Source organism: Atractosteus spatula, chromosome 1 (assembly GCF_055471065.1).
Source record: "Atractosteus spatula isolate fAtrSpa1 chromosome 1, fAtrSpa1.hap1, whole genome shotgun sequence".
Taxonomy (NCBI): Eukaryota; Metazoa; Chordata; class Actinopteri; order Semionotiformes; family Lepisosteidae; genus Atractosteus; species Atractosteus spatula.
Genome location: NC_142706.1, coordinates 55258287 through 55278113, shown reverse-complemented (window position 1 = coordinate 55278113; position 19827 = coordinate 55258287). Strand labels below are relative to the sequence as shown.

Below are 19827 nucleotides of genomic sequence, written 5' to 3'. Positions count from 1 at the left end.
AAATGTGTCATTTTTCCTTATCAATTACTGTACTTAGTTAAACATGCCAGTTATTAAAAATGCACAATAGTGTTATTATTTTGAAAATTCAGCATCTTAAGGCAGTAACTGAGTAATACTTGATTGTTTTTTTAGACCTCAGGAATGGGCCATACTTTTACATGTAAAACAATGGGAATTAAATTTCAATTATTTGAAGTTGTGCATTGCAAACATTTTTAGTGGAACAAATCGGAAATGGGTTTAGAGGCCAGTTCTGGCCCACGGGCCAATGTTTGACACTCCTGGTTTAGTTGTACAGTACAACCAAGTAAGATACTTCTTAACGCAGAATACTGCCTACCTTGGGGAACAAAGAAAGAGGATGTTGTCAGCCTCAGGCAAATAAATCATTTGGCCCTTGAGCCTCAAACAACTGGTCTCAGCACCAGTCAGTTCATCTTCACACTCGGACTTCTCAACATTCAGCAAACCCTCCTTAGAAATAAAACACAGTGAAAACTCAAGTTGCATATAAGTAAGAATTAATTAATGCAGCCAGTCCAAATATGAAGTATTCAGCCTCCATTATAATTGATATATTTTTTCATAATTTGCACATTCAATGGCAGTACTACTGTGTTTCTCTTTGGCTTATCTAGCAACATTTAAGATATCTAACACATAAATGAAAACACATACAGTAAATGTGTTTTTGTATCTGTGCATTGGGCTATTCACATATTTCCTGTGTAAATCTTATTGGGAAATGTAAAGGTCTTGTGATATTTTTCTATGTAGGTACTTCAACAGTATGTGTAATCAGATTGATGGGTTTCTTAGCAGCAATAATTGAACTTCCTTCAGATTACGCAAATCAATTCAATAGGATTTACTGTAGGTTAGGTAATTCTACCAACTTTTATATTTATAAACACTGGGTATGATTTAGTCAGCATTTTGTCGAAGCAATCTGCTGCTTTTTAGCTTCCTTAAATAAAGATTTCTCATTCCTTAAGAGCTAATTTTCTAAATTTTCATTAAATATCTTTAATATTATTACAATGATATAACAATTCATAGAAGAGTAAGTCTATATCAATGACTACTCATCAATTATACAATTAATGTTTGCAGAAATAAATAAGCATGAATCTTGCTAAGATTATATTACTATTCATAAGGAACCCAAATCCTGTGCTGCAATGAAAAAAAAATCTATTACAAAGTGAATATCACAACTTTGCAGATGCATAGAATTTTTAATTCAGAAACACACAAGGTTAAAATCACAATATATACACAAAATGCAAACTTTAAGACTTTAGAAACTCAAGATGGCAAGTGACAGTGCACTCAGTCCAGCCTCCAATATACTGATGGCACAAAGACATTACTCTTGTGATAAGTAATCTGTCTTTTCTCTTATATTAAAGCAGGTTTGACATTAAAAAGCATAAATTAGCCCACACTTATTCTCCATCAATTTTTGCAATAGTGAGGTTATTAAGTTCTTATGCAACAGTCAAAATCACTCAGGTGTAGCAGGCTCAGTAAAGTGTGCAACACAAAATGATTAAAAAACATTTAATCAATAGCTAAAATACTTATATTTTATTTTTCTAAAATCACAGATGCATAAACAGAGCAATACATTTCTTCTGAAGCTCAGTGCATATGATAAAATTATATAATTCTTAAAATTTAAAACAAAAGTTTTGCTATTCTGTTTGAAAGCTGTTACTTATTACCTTGCTTCGCAACACAAAAACAGTGTTGATGTGAGAGAGGATTCCATGGAAACTGAAGTCAATGTGGGGGCGAACCAGAGAAAAAACTGATGGCAGGTTACAGCTTCCAGGCTGGAGCTATAGTATAAAACAACAAGAATGAAAAAGCACAAATGAATTCATGCAAATGAGACTTTCACTTCCACAATATCGATAGGACAGACTCTTGTTGTTGTAAGTCTCACAGAATATTGCTTGATGTACTTCATCTCTGACCACACAATATGTGACGATATGTTAATATTGTGAGATAGCACGATTAAATTGCATGTTTCAATACGTGGATAGTACAGTTTGTATATTGTCAATATGCTGAAAAACTGCATCTCTTACAAGCTGCCTTCTGAAAGAATGAATGTTTCCTGATCTTTCTGGTATTAATAAAGATCAGTGGAGGAGGTAACGCAAAGTATAGAAGGCATCAATTAACAGCTTTAAAATGAAATAACTGTACTAGTAAAATTTTATTTTGACAATAGCTTTATCAAAAACTTTACTGTGCCCCCACAAAGCATATTTCAATTATGTACTTAGAATCCAAAAAATTAATCGATATTATTTATCTTGATTTTTACTGCTTTATTTTACCAACAACTGAAAACTAAAAATGCATTAGCTTTTGTGAAGAAACAAAATGTCACATTACAGATTAAACATATAACTCATGCTCTGTTAAATTGTTCTACTGAGTACTTCAAAACTACTACATGATTTCATTTTGAGTAGAATTCTTCTTCCTATTTAAGATAAAAGATCACTTTATTAGCCATATACAATTTCTTGCATTAGGAATTTGTCTTTTCACATATCCCAGCTTACTCTCCATGAGACACACAGACAGGGAGAGAAGCTTGGGGTCAGAGCGCAGGGTCAGCCATTGTACAGTGCCCCTGGAGAAATTGGGATTAAGGGCCTTGCTCAGGGGCCCAACGGAATAGGATTCCTCTGCTGGCCACGTTTTGAACCGGCAACCTTCCAGCCACAGGCGCAAATCCTGAGCCACAGAGCCACCACTTCGCCCCTAATTTAGCTCTAAATGAATATGTAAGTGAATAATCTAATGAAAATAAATCTAATACGAAGATATTGTTTAGAGCTTATAAAGAGCTCTTTTCGATTATAGATCATATACATATCAAAAACAACTTTGTCAAGGCTAGATGAAAGGAATACATATAATAAGACTACCATTATCAAATCCATTTTTGTTGGAAGATGAAAATGGAAAAGTACACTACACTAATGTAAACCTACGTACAAATACGTACAAAACAAATTTAATGTAAACATAAATGTTAAGTATTTCTAAGTCATGAGAAAGCAGGCATGTGCCTGGACACTGGAATCTGTTACCATAACTCAAACAAGTTTGCCTCATTTCCACATCAAATCCCTAGAAGAGGGAATTAGCAACATCCTGGAGCTCAGTCACTCCTGCCACAACTCAAGTCATCAGGCCCACAACTCTCTGCCCAACAAAAAACACAGAAGCTTAAAATCTTTGACCAGATTACTTCAAATTCAGGTAGTCTGCATCAGTATTATCCGGAAAACTATGCAGAAGCAAGTTTCGGTTTTTGGGGATTCTGTTCTAAATCAATGACAGCAAGGGTCTACTAATAAGATATATTACAAAAGTGAATGGGAAGATGACTGAAAATGTTTCTTCCTTATAGCTGTTACCAGTCCAAATGGATATTTGGTATATTTAATCTCCCATTAGATTGTTGTTTCAATTAGAATGCAGCTTCAAGTTATTAAACAGGTAAATATACAACCTTGACAGAGCAGCAAATATTTACTTTCTATTTAGAAATCTGAAAATATATGAGGTCACATATTTTGAATACTGAAGTCCAATTGGTTGTGTCTTACTGGGCTGAAAGCTAAGATGAAGATGTGTTTTTCTTCTGAGATATGTTTACTAAATTCAAAATGCAGAAAGTGCAGAAGGAGGTAATAGTCTTGTTAATTACGTAATCATAGCATTGCTGCCTTTAGGCGCAACATCCCCAATTACAAACAGCACCAAGAGATCCATCATTTAAAACAAAATTGTAATTTCAGGGCCAAAACCAGACCTGGCACCCAAATACATAACAGGCATAAAGCAGAGGTAGCACAAACACTATCCTCAAATTCACACGGTGCCTGATGCAGACACTGAAGGAAGTGCGACGTTGACAATTCCACTAGGATTGGGATGCCTATAACAACAATTCAATGTATCAATAAGGTGTTTTACTATTTTGTAACATTTTGTACTACAGCACACAAGCACACGGAGAAGATGTTTTACCTGTGGAAGTACTCGAAAGATAGCATTTCCACACTGTGTGAGCACTAAGTCTCTGTCAAACATTATGTGAAAAGGGAAGGCCTTGCAGAAAGTGTATGGACTGATTCTGGTTTCCTGGGTACCATTCTCTTCAAAGCCATCCAAATCCTCATAAAAGGCCTCCTCTTCCGAGTCTTTTTCTTCAATAAGAAATTTGATGTGATCGCACTCCTCACTTTTTTGCTGGATGACCTAAAGCATGAAAATGCAAATAAAGAACAGGTGAACCTCTAATTAATAAATACATTCATTTTTATTAACTAGTAACCCTCAAAACACAAGAGGTGACATTCTGTATGTTTGCCTCATATTTATCTTTGGATGTGAAATACAAATTTCAATAATACACAGCAAAAATGATGATTTCACTGCACTGTCCCAATACTGATCTTTTCACTATACATTCTTAATTCCATTTCCACTGCTTTTAATCTACCTAATTGCTCCATTAATGTGGTTTGAGAAACATTTTTAACATTTTACTCTATGTTTTGCAGTTATATGTACATTTTATTTGACATTTTTGTTGTACTTTAAACATTTTTAAAATTAGTAACTAAATAAATAATATTTGAAAAACATCTCTTCAGATTTCAAAATCAGAAAACAGAAAAATTTCAAATAATCATTCAAAAAAGCAAATAATTTGTTGGGAAAAAATCACATACTGTACTGCACAGGAATAAGGGATAAGAACTGTGATAAATACTCTAGATATAAAACAGTGCAGTGTTTACACTGTGAAAACACTAATGTTTTAGAGAATAACTATTATTTTGGTTTACTGTTCCCAGAAGACATAAATTGAAATATATAATATAAAAAACAATATAAGCAAGAACTGTTAAATGCCAAATGTCAAGGTCAGAGAAAAAATAATACTGGCAGTGACAAATGTGGCTAATCAGGCCTAATGTCCACTGGGTAACTGTGCTGAGGCCTTTTGCTAGTGACGTCAGCCTACTGTGTCTGAAAACACAGTTTCCATAGCAACCCCAGTTAACATCTAGATAAATGTCTAGTCGGATTTAGACTGGATGTCAAACCTACTCTTCCACTCTATGCTCAGAGAAAAAATACACTGCAATTTAAGGACAAGATAAAGCTTAACAGTGTTGAATTAAACATTCCAAATTGCAACCTTGCTGTTTAAATGTTTAAGTCTAGAAATTTCCAAAAGAACAGTTTACATAATGCCTGACCTTTGTCATTTACAGTTAGAATAATGTAATAAAATATAAATAGTAGTTACAAATGCATATTCAATTAAAGCACAAAAATTATTTTTTGTGAGAAACTACTGCACATTATTTAATTTTCCAACTTACAATGACATTCTCAGCATAGAGCACTGTACTGTCAAAATTAAATACGACATGCAGATTATTTAAAACTGAGAAAAGTATCTATAATTGATCATCTTTGGGATTTGTGGAGACTTATAACCCCATAGAAATGCAGCCATTTGAAACACGGAAGGCAACTCTTCAGTTAAGTAAGACTAAATTGTTAACAGTAATCCTTCATGGGAAGAACTCTGACTTGAATATTAAACTGATTCATTTGGAAGCTTTGGTATACAAGCAGAGAAATGTTACTGGATTCAGTGTCTGATCTGTAGGAACTAAATAGCCTCAACACATCTCTCATGGAAATAATGTGCTTTGAGCTGATGTCTTAAAGGTCAAATATGCCGGTATTACAGTATGTGTTAAAAATAGTTATACCTAATTCACACTAGAATCATATTTGTATTTTAAGTAAATGGGTAATTTCTCATTAATGTTACAGCAATACAGCTATTGAAAATATATTTCAAGTCAACTTTGGAGTCTTCTTCAGGTGTGCCCAAATGACATCCGAAGAACGCAAACAATTCGGATGACACCCAAAGAAGGCTCCACTGCCAAAACGTTGTTTTTTTCTATGCTTTCCAGTATGGAATAAATCTTTACTTGTTCCTTTGCAGCCTACGCATGCTGACGCAGCTACCTACTTGAAATATTTATAATACACTTACACATTGACAAGGGTGTGCGGTGAACCCATATTCTTTAGTGTTTAGGTCTCAAGAGTCATTTTTAAATATATAGTTCCTGTTAGTTTTTTTTTTCCTCTGCCATTATTTTTAAATTTTATTTTATCTTTAAAATCTGTATATTCTAAAACTATTAGAAAATTATACATACAGTATATAAAATATCTAAATTTCTACATTAAGGTTTTTCTTTTGAAAATCTTTAATTCACACCTACTGAATTTGAAAAAAGGAACTATGTTATTAAACATACATATATACATATTAAACAAACTGTGGAGCAAAAAAGCTTTGAAGCTTATCTGTGTTAAAAATTTCAAAACACATTAATAGCAGAAAATAATTACAGACATTTTTAAACATACAATATACCATTACATCAAAGCGAGGTTTACCTCTTCTTCATTGTCATAAGCAAAAATAAAACATATCCACCTGATTTGTAGACAGCTTTCTGGAAGTGCTTATGATCACAAAAGAATCACTATGCTTAAGAATATGCTATTTGAAGAATAGAATCATGCTTAAAGATGTAATTGTAATGAAAGCATTAATATTATGAACTATGATCACTATTTTCAGTATAATAGATTATTTTGTTCTTAATATTTGTAGCAAAAAGCATTGTGAAAAACTAGGTAATTAAGCCAGAATTCGGTCTTATATTTGAAACATTAAACCCAGAAAATAGACAATTATTTTAATTTTTTAATGCCAGAAACTAAAAGAAAACTATTTTCAGGTTTTCTGAAAATTATTTTCAGATTTACATTGCATAAATTTAAAACAATAGATACAACATACAGTGCCTTGTAAAGTATTCAGGCCAGTCATAACACTTCAATTATTTGTATTTGTATACCAAATATATTTGTTTTATATATACAACCTTCACCACATATGGAAAGGAAAAAAAACAAAGTAGTAAATAGATATGAAAGAAAAAATAAGAAGTTATGATTTCATATTAGGTTTACTTTAGCAAACCTTAATTTATTGAAGTACACAAACTTACCTAAATGAGTCATACAATCAGTTGAGTGTGCTCTGTGTGCAATAAATGTGATTCACATGATTTCAGAATAAATACACAGAACTGTCTCTGTAAGTTCCCTCAGCCAGATAGTGAATTTCAAGTAAAGGTTAAACCATGGAGACTAAAGAGGTTAAAAAAGAAGCTTAGAGATAAAGTTGTACAAAGGCACAGATCAGAAAAAGGGTATACAAACATGTCAAAGCCCCTTGATATCTCTTCAAGCACAGTGAAGTTGGATCATTAAGAAGTGGAAGACACCCAGACAATCTACATCTGACTGTGTCTCTCAAATGAGCAGCCAGACAAGAAAGAAACTGGTTAGGAATTCCATTGTGAGGCCAACACCAACTTTGAAACAGATACTGAGGCATAGTGGCTGAGATGGGAGAAAACATCCAATTCTCCCAGTTTTGAGACCATTTGCTGAGCAGATGGCATCAGAACATTTAAGACTGTGTCTGCTCTTACTTTGGCTCCTCCAGAAGAGCTAACACAATGAGTGACAACATCTTTTCAACAAAGGAAAAAGTAAAGGTTTATTCCGTGCTGAAAAGAGAAGAAAAGAAACACAACTTTTCAGCTGTAGAGCCTTCTTTGGGTGTGGGTGTTACTCAGGGTGGTGTCAGAGTCAATGGAAAAAGTGTTAAATTTCAGGCGAAATTTCTTTAGGAATGATATTAAAACGATGGCATCTGTAAAGGAATAGGACGTGGCTAGAAAGCTTGGTCTTGAAAAAGATCGCTGTGAAGAGATGGAATGCTGGTGAGAGCTAGTGAGAGAAGAGCCCACCCAAAAAAGGCTCCAAAACGTCAAAACGCCAAAACGTTGTGTTTCTTTTCTTCTCTTTTCAGCATGGAATAAAACTTTACTTGTCCCTTTGCATTCTACGCATGCTGATGCAGCTACCTACTTGAAAATCTTTTCAACAAGTCCTTATTATCTCAATAATAGTGTTCATACGCAATTAGAAAGATGAGAAAGGTAACACAAAAATTAAAAGGCCTGGCAAGCAGTAGGGCCTTTACATCTGGATTATTACTTCATCAATGCATTTCTAAGCATGATTTTCTTGAATACATGTTTTCTGTGCATGGAAACCATATTTTTCCAACTCCCAGTGAAAATGTTTTCGTGGCTAATTTGCTTATTAGCCCATGCATCTGCCTTTCATCTGTATGATATTGGTCAAAAAGTAAGTCTTCACAATTAAAACTGATAAAATGAGACCTCAACAGCCACTAGAGCGAGTATGTCCAATCCTGGTCCTGAAGGGCCAGTGAGTCTGCAGATTTTTTTTATCCTAACACTCAGATCCTAAAATAATCCAGCAGGTTACTGGCTTAATTCTACTAATTTACCAGATTCTTTCAGTTCTCCAGGTGCAGCTGCTTTAAGATACTCAAGAAACCTACCCCTCTAGCTGCAGGGCTGGACAGTGATGTGATAAAATTTCCATTTAGTTCCAGCAACATGTCTGGAGTAAAATCAAAACACATATGGAAACCCCACCAGATTTTTTTCATCTTGTGAGTTTACTTTATGAGTGGCTCTGCAAAACCACCTACGTTATTCCTTTGCTAGATACAGTAGGTCATATTTCTTGCCCATGCCAAATTCAAATTACCTTCAATTATTAAACTGGACTTGTGATTTAGTCCACGTGGTGACAGTGAAAGAACATCTTAATAAGCACATCCTAATTAAGAGTGTAGTTAGATCTCATTGTACCATGAAGCTGTACCCACTGGAATCACTGAAACTAGAAGACATAAACACATTAAAAATAAACCAAAATCATTTGAAAACTCACCTTCATTTCTATTTCAGTTCCATGAATCTGTTGTGCCACCGTTTTAATGATCCCGATAACTATATCTTGCAATCCTTCCCTTTCTGAGTAGTAGTGCAAGATAAGATTGTTTCCTTTTTCTGCATCGGTGCATCTGAAGGATGGAGCCCTCATCCCTGGATAGATAGTACCCAGGTGGTCATGCAGGGCATCAAGGTTCTAAGAGCATAAAGAGAAAAATGACCTTTAAGATAATTTTTTTAATCAAGTGTATTTTATTACAGCCCTTATCTTCACCTTTTCAAAGCAAAAAAGGTCTCTTTTGATTTATTTATTTATATAGGCCTAGCGCTAGTGTCTTGAAATAGGTTTACTCTGTACACTTATTGCATAGAGCTTTATAATTTAGCTTTCAATTCATTTCAAATTTCATTAAAAGACTGAGCTGCTTAAATTCACATTGGTTCACACTGATGAAAATGTTCAGAATATTCAGTAATAATCAGAAGTGCAAAACACCTTACAGTACTTGCTGGCTTTTAGTGAATACTGTGTACAAATGAAATTACACATTAGCTCAGAGCTCATTTTAATTATAATACCCTAATGAGGCTCTTTTCACAAAATCTTTTTTTTATGGCGAAGGAACTTAAAAGAATATTTCAGTGCTAGAAATATTTATGATCAAATGAAAAAATTCTTAAGTCATTAATCAATAATCAAATAACAGCTTTCAAGAACACTTATCAATGGCATTAGAAATTAGCTGTCAATGAACCGGATCAACAGCTGGAGCAAATAATTTGCAAGCAAAGTTCTTATCAAAATCCATTTTCATTTTATCAGTTACTTACTAAACCATTTCTTAGTCATATGCTTACTGAAATTTTGATAAAATATTGTTTACATGCAATAAAAACAGACTTTTTGAGGTAAACAATAATGGTACTACATAACCACAACAGCCTGTAAAATTACACCCTGCCATGTTTAATACTGTGTCATTTTGAAAAAGAAAAAAATATATAACAGCATTTTACCCCTTCATGTACTACACTGCCATTCAAATAGTGTTTCCTTATACAAGCACTGGCAGTCCCCCCAGCTAACACTAAAATGGATCAAACTGCTATGAATTCATATGATTCTTATGTACTTCCCTGGTATGAACTCAAATGATCTGAAATAAATTACTAAAGAACAGACTATAGAACTGAGTTAATCCTTTAAGTTATTGAAAGTATAAAGATAGAAATTAATTAAAGATCCAGCTCTACATATGAACATTTATCTTAAAAATCACTTATTTCCACAGTGCGGTGGCTCTGTGGCTAAGGATCTGTGCCTGTGGCTGGAAGGTTGCCGCGGCCGGCAGAGGAATCCTACTCTGTTGGGCCCCTGAGCAAGGCCCTTAATCCCAACTGCTCCAGGGGCGCTGTACAATGGCTGACCCTGCTTCTCTTCCTGTCTGTGTGTCACATGGAGAGTAAGCTGGGGTATGCGAAAAGACGAATTCCTAATGCAAGAAATTGTATATGGCTAATAAAGTGATCTTATCTTGTAATCAACTTCTGTCAATTCCAAATACATTTCTTCAAGCACAGCAAGCAGTTCTACTTGTATTAAACATTACCAAAACCTGTACCACATGATAAAGCACAAATTAATTAGTTCTATATAGCTTTACTGGTTTAAAGTAAATGCTTGGCTTTATTCACTAAAGATTCTTAAAAATCAATATAAGACACATGTAGACTCAACCCTTTAAGAAAAGTCCAATTATAAGTAATTTTGCATTCATGACTGCCCCTTATTAAGGCAGGTGCTATGGCAAATACTTAGCATTCCATTAGTGCAACAAGAGGTACCTTATCTAAAAACTGTGTTAAAAAGAAGTGCAGCTGTCATGATAAGGAGTACCTGAGCACAAGGTGTACGTGTAGATAAGGTGCGTCTTAGGGAAATTAGATACATAGGGACCACTGACTGTAGAGGAAGAAGCAGAGATTAAGGAAATATGGGTACGTGTATAGGAGACAGAGATTAGAGGTTATTGTTTTGGAGAATACAGAAAGCTGAAACAAGATTTATTTACCATAAGCAAGAATTTTTTGTCGAGCTTTTTAAAAACGTGTCAAAATTAAGGTGTCCTGAAACTGAGGTGCTGTACATTAAAGAATAAAGGAAAAACCTTTGATGCTGCAAAAATGGATCTTGGAGGATTAACAAAATTAAGTTGTCTCAGAAAAGCAAATCCTGTTTTACAGTACTCTGAAAAGTCAGAATCTGGTGATCCTTCACATGCTAAAAGCTGGGAGAAATGCCAAAGCTATTAAAGATTCAGAAGACACAACTAGAACTGAATTTTTGCTTAATCTTCATCTGGTGCGAATTTTGTCATCTAACAAAATTAGTAAAATTTGCCTTGCTCTATAATATAAGGGTACCAATATCCTTTACTTTCTGAAAGCTTCCTCTATGGTGCTTTTAATAGTGTTTTTCCCTATTGGAATGAAGTGCCTCCACAATGAGAAAACACTCCTTTTGCACGCAGCTTTTTCCAACATGGATCTCAGCTCTTCGCCCCTACGGTGCAAACTTATGCATTTATGGTTTACACAATGGTTAGGAAGTTTTTGCAAATACCATTGTAGAAAGGCTGTAGCAAAGGCAAGACAGAGGTCCATGCCTCACCTACATTCACCATATGGCTATGGGGAATAATTTACCACCTGTCATCACCTGATCAGTTGGTTGAACACACTTGATCTGTTGACAATTTAAGAAGAACAAAGTGGAGCTTGCAGAAGTTGCTGGCAACTGCTTTTTTTAATAAGAAAGTATCTTCATACCCTGGCTTTGTCCCCGACATCTATAAGTGATACACTGATGACTGCGTTGCGTCGGTGCTGCCATATGCTCTAATGACCAACTAGAGCATTTCCCGCATCACTTCACCAACTTTCACCCATACCTTCCATTTACAGTTAACATATCTTCCACTACTCTTCTCTTCCACTACTTGCCTCTCCATTTACCATCCACAACTCTCAGCTTCTATCACAAACCCAGTGACTCACACTGCTATTTCTGTACAGCTGCTTCCACCCCATACATACTAAAAACTCTCTCCCTTTCTCACAGTTACACAGACTCTGATGACTAGGTAGTGACAACATAGCCTTCTACAACCAAGCCCTAAAAATGCACTCTTTTTTGATGGACAATACCCTGTACATGTCATTTAAAGGGCCAAAAACAGTCACCGGCTCATCAACACTAACAGGAATTCCCTGATTCAGAACTACATTCTAATGGTGCTTCTCTACCACCCTTAACTTCCTTTTTATTCCTGAGACCATCAATGATAACTTCCCTATCTTACAAGATGACACTTCCACCTTTCTGTAATTTAATTTATTTTTTATAAAGTTGTTTTACTTATTATATGTTGTATGTTTTATCACTCCCTGGTTAAACTGCCCTCCCCCAGGGATGAATATTGATCTATTTCCTCTCTTCCACACAGCTGGAGAAGGCTCCACAGCTGAAACATTGTGGTTTACAATACAGAAGAGGACACACTGGTGTGCATTCGTATTTCAAACTGACAAAACTGAACAACAGATAATTTACCATGATAATAAAGGGGCATAAAAACTGAGCTCACGGGTGAGGTAGTATTAGTAATGGTATATAGCCTGTTTTCATGATTATGATCTACATGTGATGATTAAAAGATTCTGTTTAACAGTAGCTGGTTTCACCCTCAAGAACACAGAATACTTGCCGAGTTTGGCCTAAGCACAGTAACAAAAAATGAAAGTGAATATGTGATGATGTGCATACTAATGTTAATATATTAAAATTCAATATTTGGATAATTTTAGTGTTATCATTAACATGCTGCCTACAAAATTTAAAGGAAATAATTTTCCTTAAAGGAGATCTATATATCCATTATCAGAAAGGTATTTAATACATGTAAGGGTTACAGCAACCTGTATCCCAGAAACACAGGGCACAAAACAGGATTAAACCCTGGAAAGGATGTCAGTCCATCACATGACTTACAGTCTGGGGACAGCTTTGAACCTCATCAGTGTGAATTTGTAAGGTTAGAGGAAACCACTGAGAAAATTCACACAAAAACAGGGACACCTTGCAAACTCCACACAGAAGGCACCCCAGTTTAGAACTGAACCCATGACCCAAAAGGCAGCAGCACTAACAACAACTCCACTGTGACACTTTTACCTAAACCCTGAGAAATAGAATAAACAGGGATCTTCAGGAAGAAATGATTTTTCATTATTGACACTAGTTTTTGCGTATAAATGGACATTATATTGAAAGAATTCTACACTGTTACACTGACACAGTGACTTGTTTTTATTAAATGTATCAATCTACAATATAACAAATATAGCCATCATACTGTATCACTCTCCAAGCTTGCCATGAGTAAATCACATTCTACTCTCTTCTTATGGTTTACTAAAGTAAGCACAATCTTACCTGTAAAAATTCTCGAACGTTGGATCCCAATACCCGCAGAATTGTATCATAACCTGATTCTTGACAAAATTCAAAAAACATCTTTCCAAACATCTGCAGAATCTCCCCAGCATCAATTCCTAATAGGGAAATGGCATAGAGATACAGAGAGACAACACAAACAAAAAGAAGAACTGAAAGACTCTCTTTTCATTTATATATTTTAAAAGGCATGTTTTAAGTTCAAAACCATGTTAGTTTTATTTAAAAAACATGTTCAATATTATTTGTACAATTATTATTTATACCATAAAGGATGTCAAAACTGTTTGGCATTACTATACCATACACTGAAATTATCATCTTTCAGGGAACAAATGAGCAGAGGGAACTACAATCAATCAAATCCACCATCTGTTCAAAAAAAGATGTAAATCCCACATAACATTTGCATTTCGCACTCTGCTGTTCTCATCTTTTTATGATCCCAAGTCACCCTGTTCACTTCATCATTAAAATTGCTTGTACATCATACATTTTGCACTAATCAATTTATACCAGTCAGGTGTGCCCTCTTCATACAACAGTCCTGGATGTGTACAGGACTAAAACATGCACTCTCCAATTTGTATTTGGGGTGGTCCTGTCATCTTGAAGCAAGTATATACACAGCACCTTTACTTTGTTTTCCAGAAAGATCTCTTTAAATGGGTATCACAATGAAGTTACTCTATAAAACATGATTAAATAAATTTCACCAAGTAGAACTTATGTAAAGTTTTGATATAACTTCTTACATAAAAAAGAAAGTAAAGGTACTCTGCAAAAGTAATCCAACACAGGAAAAACTGAGTTCATATATTTTTGGTCCACTATCACATGAGGAGTTTAATCAAACTAATCAAAGTATGACAAGATAAATCAAAATATAAAACAGAGGTGACTTCCAATGCAACCCATATTTAATACAGAGCATGAGACAGAGAGGCAGCAGAGCCATTGTCAGGGTAGAGCTGCTCAGATCTCCTCCTCATGGGGACAAAGAAATAAACACTAATTGTCTTGCACAAGTCAAATTTAATCCACAGGTCTGGGAATAATGAGGCAGGAGAAAACTAGACTGCCCCTCCAAAAATAAGATAAAATAGGGATAAAGAAACTCCACAAAGATTGCACCCAGGGTAGAAATCAAACTCAGAACCCTAGAGCTGAGAGGCAACAGCTATAACTGCTCTATGGGTAATGCAAGTCCCTGTTAAACTAGCACTAAAAGTTTTAGGGAAAAACATATTTCCACATTCTAAAATGTACAGTAGCCACCAAATGTATTCATATTCTTGATGAGCTGTAACTAAAGGTTGATTTAACATAAGAAACAGAAGTGTACATCAAGATTTTTCAACACTAAAATAAGATAGAATTGTATGAAAAGGTGGACTCAATATATCAATGATATAGCAGTAAAACCTAATTACATACATTTATAAATACACAATGTTCAGATTTATTAATCCCCTTCTTAATACAGTATGTTGAAAATGCTTTTATGTCTTTTAGCTATCTGGTTACTATACACAACCACAGAGAATTAAGTGATCTTGATGACCCATTGAGCCTTCAGAGTTTTGCTGGTAAAACAATTCTATAAACTTTAAATCTGAACCTTTGGCCTCGCAATACTGCATTGCAATACCAAAAGACATTGGATTGCAGAACAGAGGTGGACATTGGCCAGGGTTTTTCTCCCAAAGAGCTAGATGTGAATTATGTGCTTCCAGAAAATTGAACGTCAGCCTCTTTTAAGATGCAAACTCTGCAAAGTTTTCCCTTATGTGAATGAAAAACATGAACTGCTTTTTGAAGTTCACTACATGTGAAATGTTTTTTCACTGAACTCTTAAGTTATTTCTTGCAGCTAAATCAAAATTCTGTGAAAGTATCTTCTCACTCATCAGCTTTAAAAAAAACGTCAAATGGATACATTTATGTACCTAATAAAAGGAGGTATACACACCTCATATAAAACAATCATAAGGCAACCTGATAACATTATAATATTCAGCATGGGTACTGTACATTTAACATAGGTGCAAAGAGAATTTTTGGGACAAGTAAGTCCCGCTGCCTGTAAATACTGTTGTACAACAATGAAAACCTCTTACTTGTTAAATGTAGCATTCCCACAATAGATTGGCACTTCTTACTTTTTTTACACTAAAAACAAAAATTCAGGCCATAAACAGTAAAGGCAGGTTAAAGAGGAAGCAAAACACTGAGTAGCAGCCACATCATAGTGAAAGTCAGAGTGATTTCAGTTAAAACAGTTCTTGGGGTAAGCAACATACTACCATGATTAAGAATTAAGAGATTGACATGATTTTTGACATAAGGAATTCATTATATTTCAATGTTTCCGGCGTTACACTTACTCAGAACTTTGCTTGCAGCAGCAACGAGATCATAGGTTTTGGCATCTTCATAAATTAATCTGACCAGAAACTGGCCTTCGACATCAAGTTGAGCTTCCTTCCTGAGAAAATATTCACAGACATTACAATCTTGTTTGCAGCAAAATCCAGAGGTTCTCTTTTTACAAAAAGTCAGTTACTGCTTTTTGAAGTCCTTTATGAACCTTCAACAGCATTTAACTAAAGAATGATTGCATAAGAAAGTTGCCAAAAATGGTTATCTCAGACTCAGTCTTTTTTCTCCAGGATAAGTTGCTAGAGAAATGGCCCAAAAACGTCAAACTTCTAAGTTTCTAAAATTAAAATTCTTTTAAAGTCATAAATTTAACTTCCAGAAATAAGTAAACACATGAAATTTCTGCCAAAATGAAACATGAAGTGCAGAGTGGACAACATCTGCACTCAAAAAAGCAAGAATTGTTGTCATAATAAACGCTTGGATATTCCCTTATGAGATGAACAGGGCCTCTTCAATTTACAGAGTTCTCTTCTATTAGTTACTATATTGGGAAATTGGCTATGCTAGTGCTGGGAATAAGAGAGTTGAGGGAATTAAACAGGATACCACATCAAGCTGTTCCAATTTGACGTTAAATTAATGAGCATCCTATTCATCACTTTAGATAAAAACAAATCAGGCACAAAACTATATTTTACATTAATTAAAATTAAGACTTCCTATGTGCAGGTCTCCTCCTTAGGTGATTTATATAACTTGTACAATTTTTGTTTCTTGTATCTGATAACTGGAACTAATTTGGGACAAATGGTTTGATGAGACAGTTAGCAGCTACTTTCATTCCCAAAGTTTCACTGCCAACTGAAAGAACTGCAGAAATTGCATTATCATGTGAGTTTACTTTATTACCTCAATTCTTTGAATTTTAACAGTTGACAACTGCCTTTATTATTTTTCATATGGTAGGGCTATATTAGGAATTCTAAATGCTTAAACAGCTGTGTTTACGTTCTTAAGAGATTGAGATAAACTCAAGAGTATAGGTCTTTGCATTCAAAAGGCAAATAATGTAAAATAAACAGAATTAAATGGTTGCCCATGCTCTTGAAGAGTTATTGTTTATAAACTCAGCTAAAGGGCCTTTTTGTGATGCAATGTGGAAAGACTGTTCTATATTTACAGTAAGTTTCTCCTAATTCCAATAATTATCAAGATTCTTATTGTTAGAAGCAGTAGTGTCAATACTTTAAAGCTGTTGTAAAAATGGGAAAGCACTGTAGCAGATGTAGTAAAACGTGTAGAAGGAGCGTAAGTAGTACAATTTAGTACTGTAGTTACACCACTTAACACATAAAGACGGGATACATTAAAATGAAATAAAGTTAATGCATATTGAAGTGGTTTTAAGTATTTTTAAAAAACTGACACTCCAAAATAACTATACGAACGTCTAATTTGCTTTCTGCACTCAGTGGATTTTGAATTTAATTAAATTCGTAACTCACTTGATGTCTTCCCACACTTCAGGGCCGTAATTTCTTAACACCAGGAGTTCCAGGGCGTGATTGACAAAGCCATACTGAAATGTTCAGAAAAGCAAAAAAAGAGTCATCTGAACCTGGGGGAATATTTTACGAACCATTGTTTTTACTTGGATGTCATACCAAGTCGCGTTGCTGTAAATGGTATTATTATTATAAAACAGGCATAGATAAGCCTTTTGCACTTCGGTGAAACCATGACTTTGATACACTGCTAACTGTTCATACGACAATGTATTTTCGCACTCATTGAAAATGAAATAAAAATGTACAAGTAAATATTTTTGTAAAGAAATATAGGCAACGTCCATATTCAACTATATAAATGTACGTTTCTCAAACAGAAACACCGTTCTGCTCAGGATGCACTTGTAAACTGCGTTGCATATGTTATAAGCAAATATTTTACATACCATTTTGAAACGAATTACAGTTCTTGATCCCTTCTTCAAAAAGGTGATGTGTTAATGTTATCACAATTTCAGCGTCTACCTTCTACACGAAGAAACATTCCCAACTGCAAATTCTTTCCTTCCGACTGGCATCAGCCAGCTCCAATTATTGTTCGAGGATAGTTCAACGCACCAGACTGCCACAGCCCACTGAGAGAAACGGGGAGGGACAATGTTGTACAGGACAACGTTTGAGATTAATTGGTGGCTTGTAAGAGGATTTGTGTCGAATATTCCTACTCTCTTATGGTTAGTGAGTTTAGAAATGCTGGACGAAATTGTAGTTATTGATTTTTATGTAACATAAAGTCACATATTCTATTTGTTTCTTTCTATGTTTGCTATCGGAGCGTCTATCAACATGAGGTTCATATTATGAAGGCAGAACAGGTTCCTGTACTGTTGTTTGTGTAAGGCAAAAAACGAACACTAGTTAGAAAGGTTTTCATTGCCAAACCTTTTTGTATTTCTTTATCATATGGTAATTTTCGAATTTATACGAAAGAGGATGCGCAGGATGCGCAGCTTTGTTTAGAAATTACCTCATTAACTGTTTTTTTTTCAGAAATAGCTCAACTTTAATTCAATGTCAATGCCCATTGAACATCTCTTAATCCTACAAAATTAACCCTAAAAATCTGAAAAGGAGCAGTTTTATTTTTTGCACCATGACACTTTTGATTACCTTACTTTTTCCTCCATAAAAGATGTCTTTGACACTGTCACTGTCACAGAGTCAAAATAATGGGAGTGAGAAGAAAGGTGACTGGGGCTGTTGGATCTTAAGTGGGCATTGAATGTGTAGTTATCTCTGTAAGGGTTGTGCATCTGTATTTCATTGCCTCAGGTTCTTAAGCTTTCCTTTGTCAGTGAAGGGGGATCTGGGACAGTGTGTGAATACACACTGCATCGTTACACCTGACCATCTACATGAAGCCAGTTGATCACCTCAGGCCACACGCAAGACCATATTGTGACACGCCCACCCCACACCTGGGGTGTGAGTCATGAGCCTGTTTAGGGGTGCTTCAAATAGCCCCAGTGAGGAGAGAGCTCAGGACTTTTGGAGAAGGAAGAATTGCGAGAGATTGCTGCAGTTGGGCCCAGGGACTCAGAGCACCTGAGAGACCAGGGACGGGGAGCAGTGGAGGAAAACCCCAGCATCATCTTTCTCCCCCTTTACCCAAAACTGGACTTAGAGATGATGATTATTATTATGAATAATATTATGATTATTATTTAATTCATAAATAATTCCTTACACTTACATAGGGTGGACACTCCACCCAAAGCACTTCACAGGTAATGGGGACCCACCTGGATGATGTGACGGCAGCCATTGTGCGCCAGTATGCTCACTGCACACCAGCTATCAGTGGGAAGGAGAACAGAGTGAGGAAGCCAATTTATGGATGGGGATTATTAGGAGGCCATGACTGGTAAAGGCAAGGACGCCAGGGTAACACCCCTACTCTTTTCGAGAAACGCCCTGGGATTTTTAGTGACCACAGAGTATCTTTCAAAGGATGGTGCATTTTACTGTATAGTGTCCATATCACTATACTGACACGTTAGGACCCACACAGACCATAGGGTGAGTGCCCCCTACTGGTTCCACAACACTACTTCCAGCATCAACCTCGTTTTTCCCAGGAGGTCTTCATCCATGTACTGACCAGGCTCACATCTGCTTAGCTTCAGTGGCTTGTGAGTCGTGACTAACAGGGTAGTGGGGGGAACAGCAGGGGCACATTGTTCAGGACACCCAGGACTGAGGAGGATGCCTGGAACTTCACTGATTCTTCACTATGGTGTAAGAAGGGAAACCAGGTTATTGACTGAAGTTGATTCTGGAGAAGGGCAATATCGGACTGTTCTTTTGGGTCATTTGATACTGGTAACTGGAGTTCGAGGACTAGGGTTTTTATGAGTAATTGTGT

General features: G+C 35.5%; 1 protein-coding gene across 1 annotated transcript in view; it reads right to left on the bottom strand.

Moving 5' to 3' along the window:
• Positions 1-18048, bottom strand: part of gucy1b1 (guanylate cyclase 1 soluble subunit beta 1) — a 37937-nt gene extending 19889 nt beyond the window's left edge. Inside the window, exons 1-8 of the mRNA XM_088911965.1 lie at positions 17849-18048; positions 17400-17473; positions 15897-15997; positions 13489-13607; positions 8992-9189; positions 4069-4299; positions 1731-1847; positions 344-477 (exon numbers count right to left, since the gene is read on the bottom strand). Coding sequence (XP_088768091.1) covers positions 344-477; positions 1731-1847; positions 4069-4299; positions 8992-9189; positions 13489-13607; positions 15897-15997; positions 17400-17473; positions 17849-17851 — 977 coding nt within the window. The 5' untranslated portion in view covers positions 17852-18048. The remainder of the gene's footprint in view (positions 1-343; positions 478-1730; positions 1848-4068; positions 4300-8991; positions 9190-13488; positions 13608-15896; positions 15998-17399; positions 17474-17848) is intronic.
• Between the last annotated feature and the right edge of the window lie 1779 nt (positions 18049-19827).